The sequence below is a fragment of the Gopherus flavomarginatus genome, chromosome 1 (assembly GCF_025201925.1).
Source record: "Gopherus flavomarginatus isolate rGopFla2 chromosome 1, rGopFla2.mat.asm, whole genome shotgun sequence".
NCBI classification, from domain to species: domain Eukaryota; kingdom Metazoa; phylum Chordata; order Testudines; family Testudinidae; genus Gopherus; species Gopherus flavomarginatus.
The window spans coordinates 220,476,485-220,496,991 of record NC_066617.1 but is presented as its reverse complement, the minus strand read 5'-3'; the positions used below and the strand labels follow the sequence as shown (position 1 = coordinate 220,496,991).

Sequence of the window (20,507 nt, the reverse complement as noted above, 5' to 3'; positions counted from 1 at the left end):
CAGAATGTACAAAATACATACATTATGTATTTATTACCTACTGAGAAGGCAGTCCAAAGCTGATGACTGTTAGCAGGGAATGAATTCACCCCAAGGCCCAAGTAAATGCTATTCAATGTATGAGTCTGTACATGTATCAAATGAGGGGAATTTTCTACGAGAAAGGGGGTCTGAAGACTCCATGCTAAGTGCCAGGCATTCAGCCCCAAAACTAGTCTCCATTGGGCTGATGGCAGGAATCTTGACGTCATGCAGGTCCATTGCAATGTACTCTTGCCCTGGTTGCCAGTAAATCAGTATACTAAACCTACATGTAAAACAACATATTTTGCTTTGAAATAACGTCCTCTCTCATTAGGAATATGGTTTGTACAGACATGCCACTAATAGTGTCTAAAAAACTGCCATTTAGGAAGAAGAGTTTGATGGTTTTTCCTTCTGTTGTCCTTTTACCCATTTAACTAACTACATTGGGGTTGGCAACCTTTAAGAAGTGGTGTGCCAAGTCTTCATTTATTTACTGTAATACATTTTACATTTACAGAGGCTGGCGGATGGACCTGGCCGGGATCCCAGCTGGCAGAACCCCAGACTAGAAGTGGGGGTGGCAGATGGAACCCCAGACTGGCAACGGGCTGAGCAACTCAGCCCACTGCCAGTCTGGGGTTCTGTCCATCAGCCACTACCAGCCGGGGTCCCAGCTGCCGGCCTCGCTCAGCCTGCTACCGGCCCAGGGTTCTGTCCATCCAGGCCGGCAGTGGGCTGTGTGGCCGGCAGCCGGAATCCCGGCTGGCAGCAGAGTGCCACTAAAAATCAGCACGTGTGCCGCAGGTTCCCAACCCCTGACCTATATCTCGAGTGTTTCATAATATTACAAAGAGAGATACTAACTTCAGACACTGGATAATTATTTTTAGTGTTCATTTGATCAAAAACTTAAAAAAAATTCCAAAAGATTTATATTTTTTCTTTGAGACATGACTCCTTTTCCAAGTAGATTATTCTTACCATCAACTAGAATTTATTTATAAAAGCCTATACTCTCACACAGCACCCAATTTACATATTCGTTATTTTACCCTAGTGACTTTTTCCAACAGTCTTCTTTCCATAGCTGCAAGGAGTCCTGTGGCAATGTACAGACTAACAGACGTATTGGAGCATGAGCTTTCGTGGGTGAATACCCACTTCGTGGTATGCATCCAAAGTGGGTATTCACCCACGAAAGCTCATGCTCCAATACGTCTGTTAGTCTATAAGGTGCCACAGGACTCCTTGCTGCTTTTACAGATCCAGAGTAACACGACTGCCTCTCTGATACTTTCCATAGTTGTTATTAAAGGCTGTCAGTAATTCGTAACAAAAGATTTACCATAAACACCCCCCCCAACAAATGGTCTAATGCACTATCCTGCATCCAAAAGTCGACACTGTAGGATGCCTCAAAGGAAGATAAATGCCACATATCTTTCCTACCCCTTCCTTTAGTCCAGGGGTGAGCAAATTAAGGCCCGCTTGCCCCCTCCGCCTGCCCATCACTCCCCAGTCCCCGACTCTCAATTCCCTTGATGAGCACCATCTTCCAGCATGCAGAGCCACACTGCACTGTTTCCGGTATCGGAACCCTGCCCTTATATGGCACCCCCCCACATGCAGCAGTGCACCCAATCCCCTCCCGGTCTTCTATGGTCCCACCTTTGAGAGCCTCAAAACTGCCTAGGGGCTGCACCTGTCTCAGCTAGGGTGCCTCCACCAATGGCAGTGCCTGGTACAGCCACCTTGGTGCCACTGCTGGCATGGCCCCTAAGAGTCCCCCATACTGCCTCTGTAGAGGTCCTCCCTTCCGCGCCACACCCTTGAGTCCTCCCTCTCCTCACTTGGGTAACATACCTTAGAGAGCTCACCCATGCTACATCCCACAGAGTCCCCCTCTCCCACCGGGAATTCATGGCCCGCCATATAATTTCCATACCCAGATGAGGCCCTCGATCCAAAAAGTTTGCCTACCCCTGCTTTAGTCAGTGATAAATTCCATGGAACTAGCATCCATGAAGTTATAGGGGAGGGACTGAGGAATCTGTGTTCCTAAACAAGATAAAGAGAGAAGGCAACACCCTGACAAGCAGACAAACGTATACAGTACACTTTGCTTAAAACATGTTCATATGTTGTTCCTTAAAGCACTGATACTAGGATGGTGCTACACTCAAATGTGCAGTATGAAGGAGGAACAAGTGCGTGTGTGTGAGTGAGTGAATGAATGAGAGAGAAAGGAGTTTGTTGGAAGATCTGAGGGAGGGTATATTCCAGGGGTGGCCAACTTGAGCCTGAGAAGGAGCCAGAATTTGCCAACGTACATTGCCAAAGAGCCACAGTAGTATGTCAGCAGCCCCACATCAGCTCCCTGCCTCCCGATCCCAGTGGCTCCCGCCTGCCGGCAGCCCCGCCAATCAGCACCTCCCTCTCCCTGCCCATGCCTCCTGTCTGCCACAATCAGCTGTTTCACAGCGTGCAGGAGACTCTTGGGGAGTGGAGATGGGGAAGGGGCAGGAGCAGAGTGGAGTCAGGACCTAGGGCAGAGCCCGGAGTTGAGCATTGATCACCATTGACAAACTGGAAAGTCAGCGCCTGTAGCTCCAGCCCCGGAGTCGGCACCTATACAAGGAGCTGCATATTAACTTCCGAAGAGCCGCATTTTCCTAAATAAATTCTCAAGGGACTTGGTGCATGAGCAGTCTGCTCTTCAGAAATGTCTTTTGTGAAAGTCAGGGATAAAAGTGATTCAACAGTACCCTGAAAGGGAAAACTTTTAAGGTTGGGCAATCATCTCAAACTTCTTTCAGTTTGGCGATAGAGTTTTGAAGGTATTCCTTAGCTCCCATTCCAGCAATGCCCTGTCCTCCTGAACTGGGGCATGACCAACTCTCACTGGTATCAAGTAGCTGAGTGTCAGCAGTTGCTAATAAATGTTGAGGGGTTTTTTTTATGAAGTGTATAAAATTGATCTGTACCCGTCAAATATATTTAGAAATCAAACCTTTATATTGCAAGTTTTTCTGCAAAAATCTAAAACCATGTACGTGTCACATTGCTCTAGTATGTATGTCTTGACAAAGAATTCTCAGGTTTCATTTTTCTTTATCTCAGAAAACATCACCCATTTTTCAGAAAATTACTGTTTTGCCCCAGGTTACTTGTTAACTGCTTCACTGTCATCTCTTTAAATTTCTTACAAATTACTTAACCTGATTTTTACCCTTAGGTTGGCACTTTCTAAAACAGTAGTAAAATAAATACTTAGAAGGGTGTAAATACGGCCCAAGCCTATCAAAGTCTGAAAAGTTCAATGAACTACAAATTGATTACCAGTTTTTAAAATTGCACAGCATTGTCAAAGTCCTACCAGCAAACTACTAGTTAACACTTATTGTGTAGACTATTTAATGTACCATTTTTACCACACAGCACAAACTAATTTAGTTTAGATATTGCACACATTTCATCAGACTCCTGCCCAAAGAACTGACTTACGGGCACCACACTCTGCTAACTACCTATTTAAGCTGTACACTTTGTCTGATGATAATGGCCTGACAGTTACAGTCCGTTAAGAGATTTTCCTTTTACAAAAACAGTTTTAACATTACTATAATTTCAGTAGCTTACTCCAGCTTCAGTTTCTATGCACTTGACTTTTCTAGCCAATACATCCTGAAAGAAGGGAGGATAGAAAAGCAAGCACTGATCAATATCCATTGCTCTTATTTCATGTCATTGTCACACACTATCTTTTGGAACACTACACCTTGTGGAATAATTGCCTTGTGCTGTTTTCCTGCAAGGCATCAGGGTAAAAACACCAAAGTTTAGGTGTACCTGTGGTAAACTTATCCAACTCTCTGCCATATCCTGACTCCTGCCCATTCTCTACTTTGTTCTCCCTCATTCCCTTCCCCACTGTTCTACTCCTGTTTAAAGTGATAAGACAATCTGGGGTTTTTCTAGGCCACAGTTCAAATGTGGATGCCTAAACTTAGGCTCCAAAAATCTCTATTTAGGCTCTTAAATAAATGTCTTGATTTTTCACCCACCCTAGCATGCTGAGCACTAACTCCTCAGTGTGGACGCTGCATGCGCAAACTAAAATGTACCTAGTTTGCGTTCATTTTAGCCCTCTTTCAAAGAGAAAGAAGTTAAAGGCCTAAAGTTAGGTTCCTAAATCTGTATTTATGCTGTTAAATAAGCACTGAATTAGATTTAGGCTCCTAAATGTCTCAATCACTTTTGAAACTGAGAATCTCCTAAATCAGTTAGGCATTGAAATGCTGAGCATAGCAACACCAAAATACCTTTGAAAATCTGGGTCTAAATGACTTGTAGTCACCAAGTATCTGTGACAAAGCCATTAATTGAATCTAAATCTCCCAAGTCCCAATTCTGCACCTCAACCACAAGATCAGCTTTCTTCTGCTAACCACAATAGTATTCTGCAATCATACTATCCACAAGACAAAAGAAATGATGTGTGAACAGCACAGAGCAAATAATACTGGCTATGTTAGCCATTGCAAAGTTTTCAATTTTGGGGGAACAGCCTACAACATATGGTTACAGCATATGGTTATAGTGGGACTCCTACTGCTCTGAAATATTATTAATACTGTGAAATTAACTCTCTCTAATTCTGGTCAAAACAGTGACCATCGAGCCGACAATGTTAATGGGAAAAACATAAAATACCAATTCAAATTATGAATTTGTATTACTGATTTAATTTATGTATGGCTATCACTACAGTTATGTTTATAAAAATCCCAATAATTAACATTACTGGAAGACTGAGGTATCCTAACCTAAATAGGATTTAACCAAAATTATTTATTTTAAAAAATGTGTTAATTGGAAGTTCAAGTTAATCTAAAATCAACTGTAAAAGTGTACGTACTTTCTATCAGTGAGCAGAATTATGCATAAACATATGATCAGAATATTAATTTTAAACACATTGATAGAAAATAGCTTTTAGTGTCAGTGTTACTGTTGCTGTATCAACATACATCTGTTTAAGGCCTTGTCTACACTACAAAGTTGCAGCGCTGGTGAGGGGGTTACAGCGCTGCAACTTAGGATGTGTACACACCTGCAGGGCATTACCAGCGCTGCAACTCCCTGTTTGCAGCGCTGGCCGTACACCCGGTCGTGCCTCGGGTGTAGAGGATCCAGCGCTGGATCACCAGCGCTGGTCATCAGGTGTAGACACTCACCAGCGTTTTTGTTGACCTCCGTGGAATAAGCAGGTCTCCTTCCCCGCGGTGTGCTCTGGCGTTCCCCGACCCCCCCTCCAAGCAGGTCTCCTTCCCCGCGGTGTGCTCTGGCGTTCCCCGACCCCCCCTCCAAGCAGGTCTCCTTCCCCGCGGTGTGCTCTGGCGTTCCCCGACCCCCCCTCCAAGCAGGTCTCCTTCCCCGCCGTGTGCTCTGGCGTTCCCCGACTCCCACTCCAAGCAGGTCTCCTTCCCCGCGGTGTGCAACAGCGCTGCAGTGTGGCCACATCTAACACCACTTGCAGCGCTGGTTGCTGTAAGTGTGGCCACTCTGCAGCGCTGGCCCTATACAGCTGTACTAATACAGCTGTAACCACCAGCGCTGCAAAATTGTAGATGTAGACATACCCTAAGTGTCTTAATTGCACAGCTCGTAAAAATTTATAAAAAACAAGTAAAATGTTTCCTGCTACTACTGATTGTATAAAAAGAATTGTATTAACACTTACTGTAACACATGGGAAATCTCCTTCTCAATGTGAGAACTACTGAACAATGAGATATATGAATGGTTTTCCTGGCCTTTATTTAGCGACTCACCTTTTTTACATGGCTTTGGTGGCACAACAGGACCAGGCTCTATAGTATCATAAAAGTTGCTCATGGCTTTCAGATCAAAGTTACCTGGTAAGAGGGATATAAACAATACCAAGAAAGGATATTAGAGAGTATATGTACAAGTAATACCTTTTTATATGATGCAAGTTTACAGCTTATTACATCTTCCATATCCTTCTGACTCAGATCATATTATCCCATTGCAGCATTTACTTTGCAGGCATACTACTACACTGAAGAAATTGTAGCAGACTTACCACATCTCTCTGAAATTCTGCCACTCTTCAGAACTAAGTTTATCAATAAAAGCTGCAGTATTCCACAGATAGCAGTGATAACTAATAAAGGTTTAAATAAGCCAAATAATGTTTAAGAGAAAAAGGAGATAAAATCGATGGGGTGAAACGTTATTTCCTATAAGGATGCCAATCATTAAAGGAACTATACACCTAAATTGAGATCCCCTTGACCATATGGAAATAGAATCAAAATAATTGGGCCTAAAAATGGTACTGTTTTGTTAGGGGTGCCATACTAAAATTCTAATTAACTTTTTTAAAAAAAACAAATTAATAGCAGCTGCTCCAAAATGCTTCTAAAAACCATGTTCTCTAGAAGTTCAACTTTCAGTGCTGTACGAAGATGATCTCTCCTCTGTAGTGCTTTAATTTTTCCTCTGATATTTTCAGCTGGTCTCCTAAATTTTCAGTTTACTTGCTCAAGATTAGTTACACTGTCTCTCTTCTTCTGCTTTGTCTCATTTCAAAAGGTGAAGCTCTTAATAAACTGGTAGAGGAATGTAGCGCAAACCTACTGTAGCTGCAGATGCAGGAAAGAAAGGATGATAAATAGGAGCTGCTTCTAGATTGTTGGTTAGAAAAGCGGATGAAAATCAGTTTGGATTTAAATGAAGATTAGCACTCATTTCTGAGCAGTTCTCTCTGTTCATACCCTTCTGGGTATGAATCGCATGGTGTTTCTGTTCTTCATTTTCATGTATCCTGTGCAGATTCACTGGTCTTTCACATTTTCTATATTCTCAGTTGGACCTGGCACACAGGTTTAATTTTGTGGTTAGCAGTGATTGTGTATATGCCTAATTGTGAATTTGACACCCGTCAATCCCATTTCAGTGTAGGTGTTCTAATATGTAATTTATTTTAAATATGCTCATTTATAAAATGGGATCACAGTCCTCACAGAGAATGAGTTGTCTGTATACCGTGGGAATCTGTTTTTCAGTTTGCTCTGAATGTTTTGCAAGTTGTGTCCTCTGCTAGAGGACATTCTCATTCCATATTCTTCTAGTCTCTCTTTTTTTTTTCCCCCCTTTGGTGTGGCAAGGGCCTATGGATCAGGTCTGAAACATCTAGATAATTTTTTTTAAAAAAGGGCGGGGGGGGAGAAGATAAGATTCTGTTTGCTCTGTATGGACATTCAGGATCTCATGGCATTTTCTGTAAGAACCACCACTGGATCTCCTAATATCCTTCCCAAAATTTCATCTCTGGCAGATGGGCTGGATGAATTTCAGTAGTACTGGGTAAAACCTCCTGCTATGAATTGGGCACCTTGAGCTCCCTAAGAAGGAACTCACCAATCCAGAAACTACTCAGCAACTTGCAGGATCAAGCATATCTGAGTCATGTTCTACTTCTTTTAAATGGACTGATGCGAAGACATTTGGGTATTGTTACCAGTGTTTACATTTGAGAGGTAGTTTATTTGCTCAGGACACAAGTGTTTTGTTCTAGTCATCTGAAAGCTTTTCCCTCTATATGTTCTATTTCAACTTTGTTCTGGATCAGAGGTTTTCCCTGCATGTCTCCAGTTTTGCTTTGTTTTCATAGGGCAGCTTCTATTTGGACAGCAAAGTCTATTTCTGTGTGCTGGACTGCTTCATAGATAACTGAAAATGCAATTTCTTTTTCAGGACAGAGCTTCTAGGGTGAAGGCCCCAGAGATTTACAATTTAACTGTTTTTGTAATACGTTTACCACAAATTTCCTTAGGAGTTTTTGAAAGTATCTTTTAACTAGAATTATTTGTATTTGCTGGATTCTTGGTTTTAAACCATGTTGAGCTGCATCACTTTCAGGGTCCTTGGTGCTAGTTCTTCTAAGTCTTATAGACCTCATTTTCCATTTTTTTCCTCTAACTTCAATAGTCTGCCAAGCAAAGGAACATGTTGTTAAGATACATTGTTTAGCTGGTATTACTTTCTTCTTTCTTGTCCTAACATAGAAATGAGACAAGATTTATACCAGACTTTTTAGACTATAATCACTATGGTCTTTTTATCTTGTATGGCTGGTGCATGTTTTCAAAATACAGATATGGCAAGTGTGTTCTCAGTTTGAAAGTGGCAGATGTGACACAGCAAGACCACACATAGCAATTTATTTACTACAGTTTATTTAGTGTCACAATAAGTCACAGCAAAGAAATATGTTTGCAGCAGCAACAAATATCAAACTCAAGAACTTGAGTATGGAACCATTATCAAGATATGCTCATTTTTAGATTCAACTATCTTGACAAAGTCCTTTCAAATTGCTATTTATAAGTAATTACTTAATTTAATTTGGGCCCACTTTTATTGAGAATGCTATTAACAAAAACCACACCATCCAACCAGCTTAAAACTGACAAAGAAAAAAAGACAGGTTGTGTCTTTCATTCTGAAGTAATGACTTGATATCAGTAAAACCCAGTTTTGATAAAAAGGAAAAGAAAAAGCCAAAGATCTACTCATATTTAAACACACACCACATTAAAACTTATGTTTTACAAAAACAATCAAGTCTATACCTCTAGATTGAAGGAGGTCAACTTCTTTCAGAGTACAGTCAACATTTATCTGGAGCTGTCTATTCAGGCTTCTCAATCTGGTCATTTCCTCAGGCTAGTAAGAAAGGACCCAAAATAGCAATTGTAGGAAAGTCAGCATCAACTCTAATGTAGATATAACAAAGTTATTTGTCTCATACGTTAACAGTTCCTATTAATAATGTTACCGGGAGGAGGGCTGCCAATGATGGGTAAGTGCAGTTGAAAAAAAAAAAATATCCATAGCGAATGTCAACATGATTTCAAGGGAAATGTTTAAAGATATTTTTTAAATGAGTTCTTCACTAGGCATTTTGGCGATAAATATACGTATACACAGTTTTAGTACTTACCAGGAAGAAAATTGTGCTCGGCTTTTAAAATTATCAAGTTACAAAACCTATGATGGCAGTTACAGTACTCCTATACCTTTAGACCAGATGCATATTGCCTTGAGAATCTTTGAAAGGTCAATGACCAAATTTTGTTGTCAGTTGAACTGGTCTAACTCCTGAAAAATCAGTGCAGTTGTTACCCCAAAATTTGACATTCCTGTATGTACTCCAGAATTTGACAGTACTGCAGTCAGCAATTTTGTGTGTTCAATCACTGCCAACTGAAAATCTAACATCATATAGTTAGGAAGATCTTGGGCCCTAAGAAGCAAGGCCAAATAACTGCATGTTTTCATTTTTGCTATCAAAATAATAAGTATAAATTAAATAATTTTATTTGGACAGCCATCCTTGGTCTTAAGTGCCTCTAATATCTTTGACATGTACATTTTATTGCTATAACTAAAAATGTTTTTTTTAATAAAAAACAAGTAGGTTTTCTAAAATTAGGGGTTGTTATGGTGACCCACTGAAAGTCACTATCAAATTTGTGTTTTGTTTAAAGTTGGCTACAAAAAATTAGGTGAAAAAATTTCCTTTGGAGCAGTCCAAAGAAGTTTTCTTTGGGCAAGAATCTGGCAGTCAAAAAAAAGAGGGGACCCCCTAAAGTTAATCCTTCAATATCATTTCTTAACTTCAGGTAAATATAAATGTTTTTAAATGTTCTAGACTTCTGCAACAGTATATGTATGTATCTGAACTTAAAATCTAATAAAAATCATTTTAAGTAAAAGCACTCTTGCTTGCATCAATCATTTATCCAACACATAGGAATAAATTAATGGAGGTTTATCTTAATACCACCTAAAAAAAAAACACAGTACAGTTACTACTGCTTTGGGTTCCAAAAACCGTGAGCAATAGTTACTCCAGATTTTTATGCTTATACACTGAAAGCAGCATCTGACCTCTAGTTTATGTTAATATTAGCAGCTGCAAATCAGGAATTTGCACATCTCAAGATGACATGCGTTACACCAAAACTTTTAGCCCAACATTTCTCAACTGTACAATGCTGCATAGAATGGATAGTGGGAAGTAAGGGGTCAACTGATCCATTCCCGACATTTGCACATATTAATGAAAGTAGGTGTCATGATGCATATGGGCCTGTCTATACCAGAAAAACTACTCATTACTAACAGCAGGGATTAACAATGAGTACAGCTAAACTGAGGAGCATAACTCCCATTTAACACACTTGAGAATACCCGGGTGTGACCAGCCAAGTGAAGCCCTAAGTGCTCTCAGAGCTACCACACCGAGAGGTTAAGAAGTGGGAGGTCTAAGCTGTACAGATATATTCCAAGCAGTGACAGTAGCCTGGCATACTGAAGGTCCTTTTCAAAAATCAGTCCTACATGCATAACCAAACTGTCCATGCCAAATCTTCGGTATAAAATCTAGACTCTCTCATTATTCTCCTCCTGGGCACTCACAGCATATTTGAAAGCTGTCATCATGCTGGGGTACAGAAAAGCAAACACATATAGGCATCACTGTCTGCACAACGTTTCTGAAAGTGTAGCCCATATGTGTTTCTTAAAGTATCAAATAGCTGTTTATTTCAAAGGAAGAATTGATCTTGCAGACAAGCCACAACGCAAAGAGCAAAAATCACTTGCCAATTCCAAGTGTTTAATCTCCAAAACATCTCATTACATACTGTACTTTGTAAGCTGCTTGCATGAACAATAATTGAATAAGGGAGCTTCAAAAAACCTGATTTTAACAAATACAAGTTTCTTACTGTTGGGATTGAGGTTGTACAGCTTACTCTTCTAAGTCGCCTCTGCATAAGATTGTGCTCCATGCTATTAACTTCAGTTTTCAGCCGTTCAAGTTCCTCTTTCTCAAGCTTCAGTTCCTTTGCTAACCTCTCCATCCTTGCTCGCTGATGTAATAGCAAGGCTAGAGTAGTATAGAGAATAAACAGTCAATATAAAGCACTTAATTAAAAAACAGAACTCTTAATTTGTGTGTAATATACACAAGTGACCTTTCCAAAATAATAGGTGAGCATAAACATGCAGCCACATATCAGTGTAAAGATGCTTCATGCCAACTGAATTATAGTTTAGGACAGTAAGTTCTTCCAGAATAAAAATAATGTTTTAGACAGTAATTTGAAGTTCATATTACCATTATGGTCACTGCTTCTTTTTTGTATTTGGTCTTTCTCCACTCAAAAATACAAAGGCACCTGTACAAGGAGAGAGCTTCTCAGGATGAAATAGCAACCTAATTATACTACTACTGCAGTGTCAAGAATAAATACCAGAGGCAAGAATCAGAGTCTGAAAGACTGCACCAGAACATGACTTCACCCAGCTGCTGTTTAATAGCGTCATCTGATTTCTCAGAAGTCTCACGTACTAGTCAAGAGCCAACCCTGTATTGATTTTTGCAGTTCTATTAGAGACTATACAACAAAGTTTTTAAAAATTGCTGTTGCCCTTTGGAACGGTGGCAGGTTTCATAGCCAGTATTATAAATTCACCAATGCTCACAGGCAAAACTAACGAGCAAGGAGAATCCCTTATTAAAGGAAGATAGACAAATTCGTTAAAAGAATCTTCGCTTAAAGACCTTCAGGACCTTTAATTCTATAGTTAAAGTTGAGCCATTCCTTCTAAATCTCTTTCAGTCGTTAATAACGTCCTCAAAAACTTATGCCTTTGGGATGAAATTTGTTATGTTCAGTCTCGGGGTACGTCTACACTACAGGATTATTCCGATTTTACATAAACCGGTTTTGTAAAACAGACTGTATAAAGTCGAGTGCACGCGGCCACACAAAGCACAATAATTCGGCGGTGTGCGTCCATGTACTGAGGCTAGTGTCGATTTCTGGAGCGTTGCACTGTGGGTAGCTATCCCGTAACTATCCCATAGTTCCCGCAGTCTCCCCCGCCCATTGGAATTCTGGGTTGAGATCCCAATGCATGATAGTGCAAAAACAGTTGTCGCAGGTGATTCTGGGTAAATGTCGTCACTCATTCCTTCCTCTGTGAAAGCAACGGCAGACAATCATTTAGAGCCCTTTTTCCCTGGTCTGCCCTGGCAGACGCCATAGCATGGCAACCATGGAGCCCGTTTTGTCTTTTGTCACTGTCACCGTATGCGTACTGGATGCTGCTGACAGAGGCGGTACTGCAGTGCTACACAGCAGCATTCATTTGCCTTTGCAAGGTAGCAGAGATGGTTACCATCCCTATTGTACCGTCTGCCATGCCATTGTAAATTGGCGATGAGATGACGGTTATCAGTCGTTCTGTACCGTCTGCTGCTGCCATGGGTGCTCCTGGCTGGCCTTCGCTGAGGACGGCCGGGGGCGCAAAGACAAAAATGGGAATGACTTCCTGGGTCATTCTTCCCTTTATGTTTTATCTAAAAATAGAGTCAGTCCTGCCTAGAATATGGGGCAAGTGTGCTAGAGAACCAGCGTATCAGAGAACCAGAGAGCACAGCCGCTCCGTGTCAGATCCCGCAAAAATGATGAGCTGCATGCCATTCTAGGGGGTGCCCCTGCAACAATCCCACTCGTTGCTTCCCTCCTCCCTCAACTCTCCTGGGCTACCATGGCAGTGTCCCCCATTTGTGTGATGAAGTAATAAAGAATGCAGGAATAAGAAACACTGAGTTTTTAGTGAAATAAAATGAGGGGGAGGCAGCCTGCAGCTGCTATGGTAGTCCAGGCAGTACAGAATCTTTTCTTTAGACATGAAAGGGGGGGGGGGGGGCTGATGGACTCCGCCCCCAGTTGCTATGATGAAGACAGTTACCAGCCGTTCTGTACCATCTGCTGGGAATGACCGGGAGTCATTCCTATTTTTACTCAGGCGCCCCCGGCCGACCTCACCGAGGCCAGACAGGAGCACTCACAGGATGATGAGGACAGCTATCAGTTATTTTGTACTGTACCATCTGCCACCGGGGAGGGGAGAGGAGAGGATGCTGCTGTTCAGTGCCGCAGCACCGCGTCTACCAGCAGCATGCAGTAGACATACGTGACACTAAAAATAGTCAAACGATTTTTTTCCCTTTTCTTTCACGGGGGGGTTAGGGGGTAAATTGACGAGATATACCCTGAACCACGCCAGACAATGTGTTTGACCTTACAGGCATTGGAAGCTCAGCCAAGAATGCAAATGCTTTTCGGAGACTGCGGGGACTGTGGGATAGCTGGAGTCCTCAGCACCCTCTCCCTCCCTCCCTCCATGAGCGTCCATTTGATTCTTTGGCTTTCTGTTATGCTTGTCACACAGCACTGTGCTGTGGCCTCTGTCTATCATAGGCATGCTTTGTCATTTCGTCTTCTGTAACGGAGCTCTGATAGAACAGATTTGTCTCCCCATACAGCGATCAGATGCAGTATCTCCTGTACGGTCCATGCTGGAGCTCTTTTTGGATTTGGGACTGCATCGCCACCCATGCTGATCAGAGCTCCACGCTGGGCAAACAGGAAATGAAATTCAAAAGTTTGCGGGGCTTTTCCTGTCTACCTGGACAGTGCATCCGAGTTCAGATTGCTTTCCAGAGCAGTCACAACGGTGCACTGTGGGATACCGCCCGGAGGCCAATAGCATCAATTTGCAGCCACGCTAACCCTAATCCAACATGGCAATACTGATTTCAGCGCTACTCCTCTCGTTGGGGAAGAGTACAGAAACCAGTTTAAAGAGCGCTTTATATCGATATAAAGGGCCTCGTTGCGTGGACGGGTGCAGGGTTAAATTGGTTTAAAGCTGCTAAATTCGGTTTAAACGTGTAGTGTAGACCAGGCCTCAAGCTAACAAGACCTTTGCTGTTATGGGTTCCTGAGGCAGTTGGTGAGCAGGTAAAGGTAATCCGACTAGCTAGGAACAAATATTCAATCTTCTCTGACAGAGACTAGATAGGTTCTTCCTCAATATTTTACTTTGATGACAAACAGAAGTAGTTAATACAGGTCACTGGTTAATAGAGGTCACTGGTCTGAGGTTTTGCACTTTCTGATCTACGGATGCTCAAATGAAGAGAAAAGATCCTTCTTGACAAGGGCAATTGAGCAAGGAGGGAAAAGATTTACGGCTGGTATTCAGATGGATAGACTGTCTAAGTAATGGGTTTGCCAGCAGGTTATTCCTGTTTCACTGTGAAATAAACAGAAAAAAGGAATGCATAAGGAGATACCACAGAAGCCTGTAAAGTGCTATTACATGCGAAGCACCTGCAGTCTCTCCCCTTCCTGACCTCCATTCAATGCAAACAGAAATTTAAAATGTTAACCAAAACGCTGTATGAAAAATACAATTATATACTAATTGAAAGAAAGGAAAAAACTCCACAGATGGTGCTAAGAGCAGTCATGACAGATCCTACAGAGCCAGGAGAGAAAACAGAGAGGAAGAGCCAGGAGCATGAAAATATGCTATTTTTGTTGGCTGCCACTTTTCTACCTGAAGAAATGCTAAACTTGGATTTTGTATGGACTCTCGCATTTCAGAAGCTAGTAGCAATATAGGGATTGAAAACAGGATATCTTATTAAATAATATTAAAGCAACAAAACCAGCAACTACCTTTCATAAAAACAATGTGTCTCAGTCAACAGAAGAGTCTGAAAAATCATAATTACAGCATTAATTTTAAAAAATTCACAATGGTAATGATACATGGCTCACCAGTTCCTGGCTTTATATGCTCATTCATCATCCAGTTTATACCTGACATACAATGCTCTCCCATATGTGCTGCATCTTATTAGGCTATATCATCATGCAATATAATATATCACACTAAAGAAAAAAATCAGTAGTGTTTTATATATTTCTTTAACTTTTTCACCACGGTAGACTTATAAAAAAATCATACAAATTAATTTCCTAAATTAGCAAAAATCTGAAGATTTTAAGTATATTCCTCTTTAAATCTCAGTTGTGCTACATAAGTGTGTAATGTAAGTTTGCAGAGGCTAAATATTATTGCTGTTGATATTTATATTGCAGTGGCACACAAAGCCACTACTGAAGCCCCAACATATAAGAAGATACAGTTCTCTGCCCCAACGATCATATAAACCTAAGAAACTCAACTGTCCAAATGAAGGAAACTAAGGCCTGGTCTACACGGGGGGGGGGGGGGGGGGGGGGGAGAGGGAAGGGAGGAGATCGATTTAAGATACGCAACTTCAGCTATGACAATAGTGTAGCTGAAGTGTATGTATCTTAGATCAAATTAAAATTACTTACTGCGCGTCCTTGCAGCACTGGATAGATAGCCACGGACTTTGCTTCTGCCTCTCGCACTGCTGGAGTTCAGCAGTCAACGTGAGAGCGATTAGGGATTAATTTATCACGTCTACACTACACGCAATAAACGGATCCCTGATAGATCGATCACTACTCGCTGATCTGGCGGGTAGTGTAGACGTACTCTAACTACCAAAGAAAAAATAAAATAGTATCTTGGGGAAAAAACAGCGTGAAAAAAAAAACTGAGCAGCAAATAAAACCTTACTTAGCAATCTGACATGCGTCTGACGAAGTGGGTATTCACGCACAAAAGCTCATGCTCCAATACATCTGTCAGTCTATAAGGTGCCACAGGACTCTTTGCTGCTTTTACAGATCCAGACTAACATGGCTACCCCTCTGATATTTAGCAACTAATTCTGCAAACCAGAACCCATTTTTTGTCTTACTCACATGAAATCAGTTATATTTTTCCTATACAATTCAGTTAATCTGTGGAACAGTGGTTACTCTGCCAGTTATTGAAGGTTGTTTGGAACCGCTAAAGGGCACACCCTGAGAGAGTGTATGGCCCCGGCAGGTAGGACCAGGTTGGCAACGCTGCCTAGGGTAAATATTAACTGGTTCCACCTCACTCCTACTGTTCTCTACCATTCACAAAGTTTATTCCTGCCCACTTTCAGTCCAGGAATCAGCAGGGGATGCTGTGTGCACAGAATGGAAACAATCTGGTACACAGCAATTCCATGTTAAGAGGTTAAAGATAGCTCTGAGGCGACAGGGGAAATGAGGGCCCAAATACCGCAGGGCAGAGTTAGAGAAGTGAAATAATGTGCAATAGGAATAAAATGAAGTGAAAAGACAGGCTAGGAGGAGAAGAAAGGAAGATAATCTCATCTCATTAGAAATCTAAATATGAAGTAAACGCTTTGAATAATTGCTGCTATTTAGCATTATGACAACTATAGCTGACTGGCTTGAATGTTTGCAGACTAAACTTTCTCTGTGCAAGTGAGTTCAAGTATATCAATCAAGTTGCAAAAGCTGCAACTCTGAAGAAAGCATTTTTCTGCTCAAATGTTTGGGTAGTTTTCACCCAATTCTCTTTTACTTAAGTTGTAATTACTTAGTACAAATCTACCTCGATATAACGCTGCCCTCGGGAGCCAAAAAATCTTACTGCATTATAGGTGAAACCGCATTATATCAAACTTGCTTTGATCTGCTGGAGTGTGCACCCCTCCCCCCCGAGCGCTGTTTTACCGTATTATATCTGAATTCGTGTTATACCGGGTTGCGTTATATCGGGGTAGAGGTGTATTTGATATTAGGACTCTCTCCAAGTATTGTCTGCCCCATCACATAAAAACAAACCGCCAAACACCCTTCCTCTTTGCATCCAAATTCTGCTGAAAAACCATTTCTGTCATGTCAGTTATGATAAAATAACATTTTTTAAAAGCTTAAAATAACTGAATTATTATACATTTAATCAAGATGTGAATTCGTCTTACTGTGCAACCGTAATATTTTATCTCCTGACCACTCTCTTTCCTCTCCTCATTTTTGTTTATTACCCTGTCTGGTTTGTTTGGTTTTGTCTTGGTACAATGTTTTTGGTTTTGTGTAGCAACTAAAATAATTTTGTTTATTAAACAAATAAATATTTCTGTTATAATTTATTGAAATGTATTTTATTCAAAGGACAAGTAGTAATGGGCTTAATCTGCAGCAAGGGAGATTTGGGTTAGATGTGAAGAAAAACTTCTAACTATAAGGGTATTTAAACTCTGGCTTCCAAGGGAGGTTGTGGAATCCTCATCACTGGAGGTTTTCAAGAATAGGTTGACATACACCTGTCCGTGACAATCTACGTTTCTTGATCCTGCCTCAGTGCAGGGTGCTGGACTTGATGGCCTCTTGAGGTCCCTTCCAGCTCCACATTTCTATGAGTGTATGAAAATTATCTGATCTGTATTTAAATATTTGTGTCAAACTTCAACACAACTTTGTAAATGAACTATACAGAAAAGCATTTGCCTTTGTTAGTTTTAAAATACACAACCTTTCAGTTTCTTCAAATGTCATCTTGTTCTCTTATGGGACAAGAAGATTTGTAGAGCTATTTATAATAAATCGTTAGAATTTGCCACTCTCTCATCAATTCATATTTTCCATGTTATATTTTAAAAACTTCTAGTACATCAAAATCTCTCGGATCATACAGGCCAATAGTCATCTATGTTTTTCTGAACAGGTTCAATTTATTTTAAAAAATTAAATTAACAGTTGACAGTTCAAGAAATTTACCTTGAGTATAAGCATAGTCATCTGATCCAGAACTGGAACTCCTCTGGTATTTATGGATTCCTTTTTCTCCTCCAGATCCTGGTATTACTGAAATGGGCTGAATAGGTTCTGGTGCTGCAGAACGCTCCTCTTGGTCCACTAAATTTAAAAGATTCTCAGTCTGTGCTCTACCTACTGTGATTTTAAATACTGTTGAGTTTGGCTGAGATACCATTACCCGGGGAGACTGTGTTACTGCACCAGTTGGTTGTGTGTAGGTAATATATAACGGATTAAATGGCGGTTTTGGTTGACCTGACATACCTCTTGAAGGAGAGCCTGAAGGTGGAGTAGTGGCTGCATACAGCGAGTGCTGGTTTCGTTGAGATGGTTGATTATTTATTGGTGAAGGACTTCTATTCATTGCAGTCCCAGGTCTTTGTGGTGGCTCAACTGTAATTTCTATCTTGTTCATAGAACCTTTGGATAAGCTAGGTCCATAAGGGAGATAAGATACTGAGTGACCACCCTGTTTTTGATAACTTTGGGGCGCCTGTTGATATGGATGGGGTGGAAGAGTTGAAGGACTAGGAGGCATAAACACATGTGAACTCTGATGACCTAATTGGGTAGGCTGTACCTGATGCTGAGGAGAGCCAAAAGGAGAAGGACACTGAGATGCAGGTGGTGATTGATAAGCTGGCTGAGGGATCTGGGGCTGTTTAGGGGAATACTGTGAAGGTTGGTAGTTCTGTTGATGTGGATAAACAGGTAACGGGCGTGGAGTATAATGTGGAACTGGGCCTTGTGGAGAAGAATGCCACTGTGCATTCTGAGGAGTCTGTCGTCCTGAAGAACTTTGAGATGTCTGTCTAATATATATAGAACCAGGAGTCCCATAAAGATTGCTTGACATCTGTGGAAGAATTTGTAAAGCTCTGGGTACTGTTTGTCCAGAGGGGAGGTTTTGTGATAACGTAACAGTAATAGGATTTGTATTGTACCGAGGTATGTGCATATATGAAGGAGGATGAGGGCCTTGCATAGCAGATGTGTTCATTCCTGGTGGCATGGAAGATGGCTGTTGAGTTGGTTGTGGAGGAGGAGTAGCTGCATTTCTATTCTGATCATTCATGAAAAATGGATTGTAATTAGAAGAAGCTGCCACAACAGCTGGAGCAGAGTGTGGTTCTTGAACTAAGCATATCAGCTGTTTACCTGCTGTGCACTGTGGCTCAATATGTCCATCGCTTGAGCTATGTACCAGTGTACGACCACCGTTAAGTTGAGCTCCTTCCCCTGCATGGTAGCTTGTATGGGGATGAATACCCAGGTTAATGTGCAAAAGGCGATTCCTGTTCATTCTGCTGTCATCGGGGCTATGGTACTCCATATATAAGTATTTGCTGCTCTCCTGCGCAAGGACTCGACAACATGCTTCAAGGTTGTTGTTGTTCTAGAAGTAAGAATTGACACCAATTATCTTCAAATTACATTAGTAACGCCAATCAGTATATTCAATTGAAGCTCCAGTTAAGCCTAGCTTGAGCACATTTTAGGGATAACACTTCACAGTAGCCTGCATACCTGATTCCTGAAATAAATTAAAGATAATCCCTGTTAGACCATGCTATATAAGAAGTATGTGGCTCATGTTACTTACAGTGAAATCTTATGATAACATTAGCTACTGAGTGACCCACATAAAATGTAGCAATTCCAAGTTAGGGGAAATTGAATTTGGTAATGGTTATAGCTTTGGCATTTATTCCTGACAAGTTTCTGTTTCTTTAGAAAAGGATGTATATATATTTAACACTATTTCAAATGAGAAAATACTACACATCAAAACAATATTTCACACTGTGAAATAGTTCTAAACACTTCAGAGTTTCAAAGTGGTTCAGCATATTACAGCCATCCAGTCTCCATGGTTACTGAATTTGCAATCCAACTACTCATCTTGTTTAACTTTGGTTTTCTCTTCCCATTAGCTGCAATTTAAAATAAACCCCAGCGTTAAAAATTTTATTGTAAAAGTGTGTTCATAGTTCAAATGTATTCTGTCTAACCTTCCCTGCAAAAGGCCTCCCCTGATTTCTGTCCTTTACCCCTTAGGCTAATCCACTTCAATTTACTCTTCTGATCACCTTCCTCTTTCTAGAAAATAGCTTCAATGTAGTAAACAGCCACAAATACTCACCAGGACTGAGATGTTAAATACAATATACAGAGACTTGGAAGTATTTTCTAAACAGAGTTTAAAAACTACTTACGAATAGTCGGAAAATGGTGCATATTAATATTTTACTATCAGTAACGCAGATTGAAATCTGTCTTTTGTGAAGAGTGTTTTCTAAAAGATAAACTACCAATATTCTCTGTCAAATTTTAAAAATGAAATCCGAGACATTTTGCCCAAACTATTAACTCTTACTGGTCTGGCTATCAAGTAAACTAGAAAATACAATAAATCCTACATTGGTCAACTGATAAATATATAATAATTTAGAATCTTTAAAATGTTTGGACATTAATAGCCATTTTCCAGAATTCCTTATATTCTGACATTGCATCTTCAATTATATTTTCTTTAAAAGAAATAAAAAAGCATGCTGAAAAAGCTTGTGCAGCCCTCAGAGGAATGAAGAATCAAACCCCTTCAAATTTAAGAGGGGTACAGTTTGGACTGCACACCTTGGACCTGAATCTACGCAAAGTTTTGGTTCTGAGTCAAAAACAAAAGGGGCTTTCCCCCTCCACTTTAGTTATGGCCAAAGTGTTATGACAACAACAGCTATTCTAATGATATTTTGGCCCACGATAATAGGAAATACATTAGAAAGTCACTCAAGATTGTAATGGATTGTGGAAATGTTG

At 40.7% G+C, this 20,507-nt stretch overlaps 1 protein-coding gene across 5 annotated transcripts in view; it reads right to left on the bottom strand.

The window, feature by feature from the left end:
• TAB3 (TGF-beta activated kinase 1 (MAP3K7) binding protein 3) overlaps positions 1-20,507 on the bottom strand; it is a 70,712-nt gene that overhangs the window by 4,526 nt on the left and 45,679 nt on the right. For 2 of the 5 annotated variants that reach the window (XM_050936565.1, XM_050936567.1), the window contains exons 3-6: positions 17,649-19,083; positions 10,854-11,014; positions 8,691-8,784; positions 5,862-5,945 (exon numbers count right to left, since the gene is read on the bottom strand). In XM_050936565.1, coding sequence (XP_050792522.1) covers positions 5,862-5,945; positions 8,691-8,784; positions 10,854-11,014; positions 17,649-19,083 — 1,774 coding nt within the window. The remainder of the gene's footprint in view (positions 1-5,861; positions 5,946-8,690; positions 8,785-10,853; positions 11,015-17,648; positions 19,084-20,507) is intronic. The other 3 variants (XM_050936568.1, XM_050936566.1, XM_050936569.1) reach the window with 3 other exon arrangements.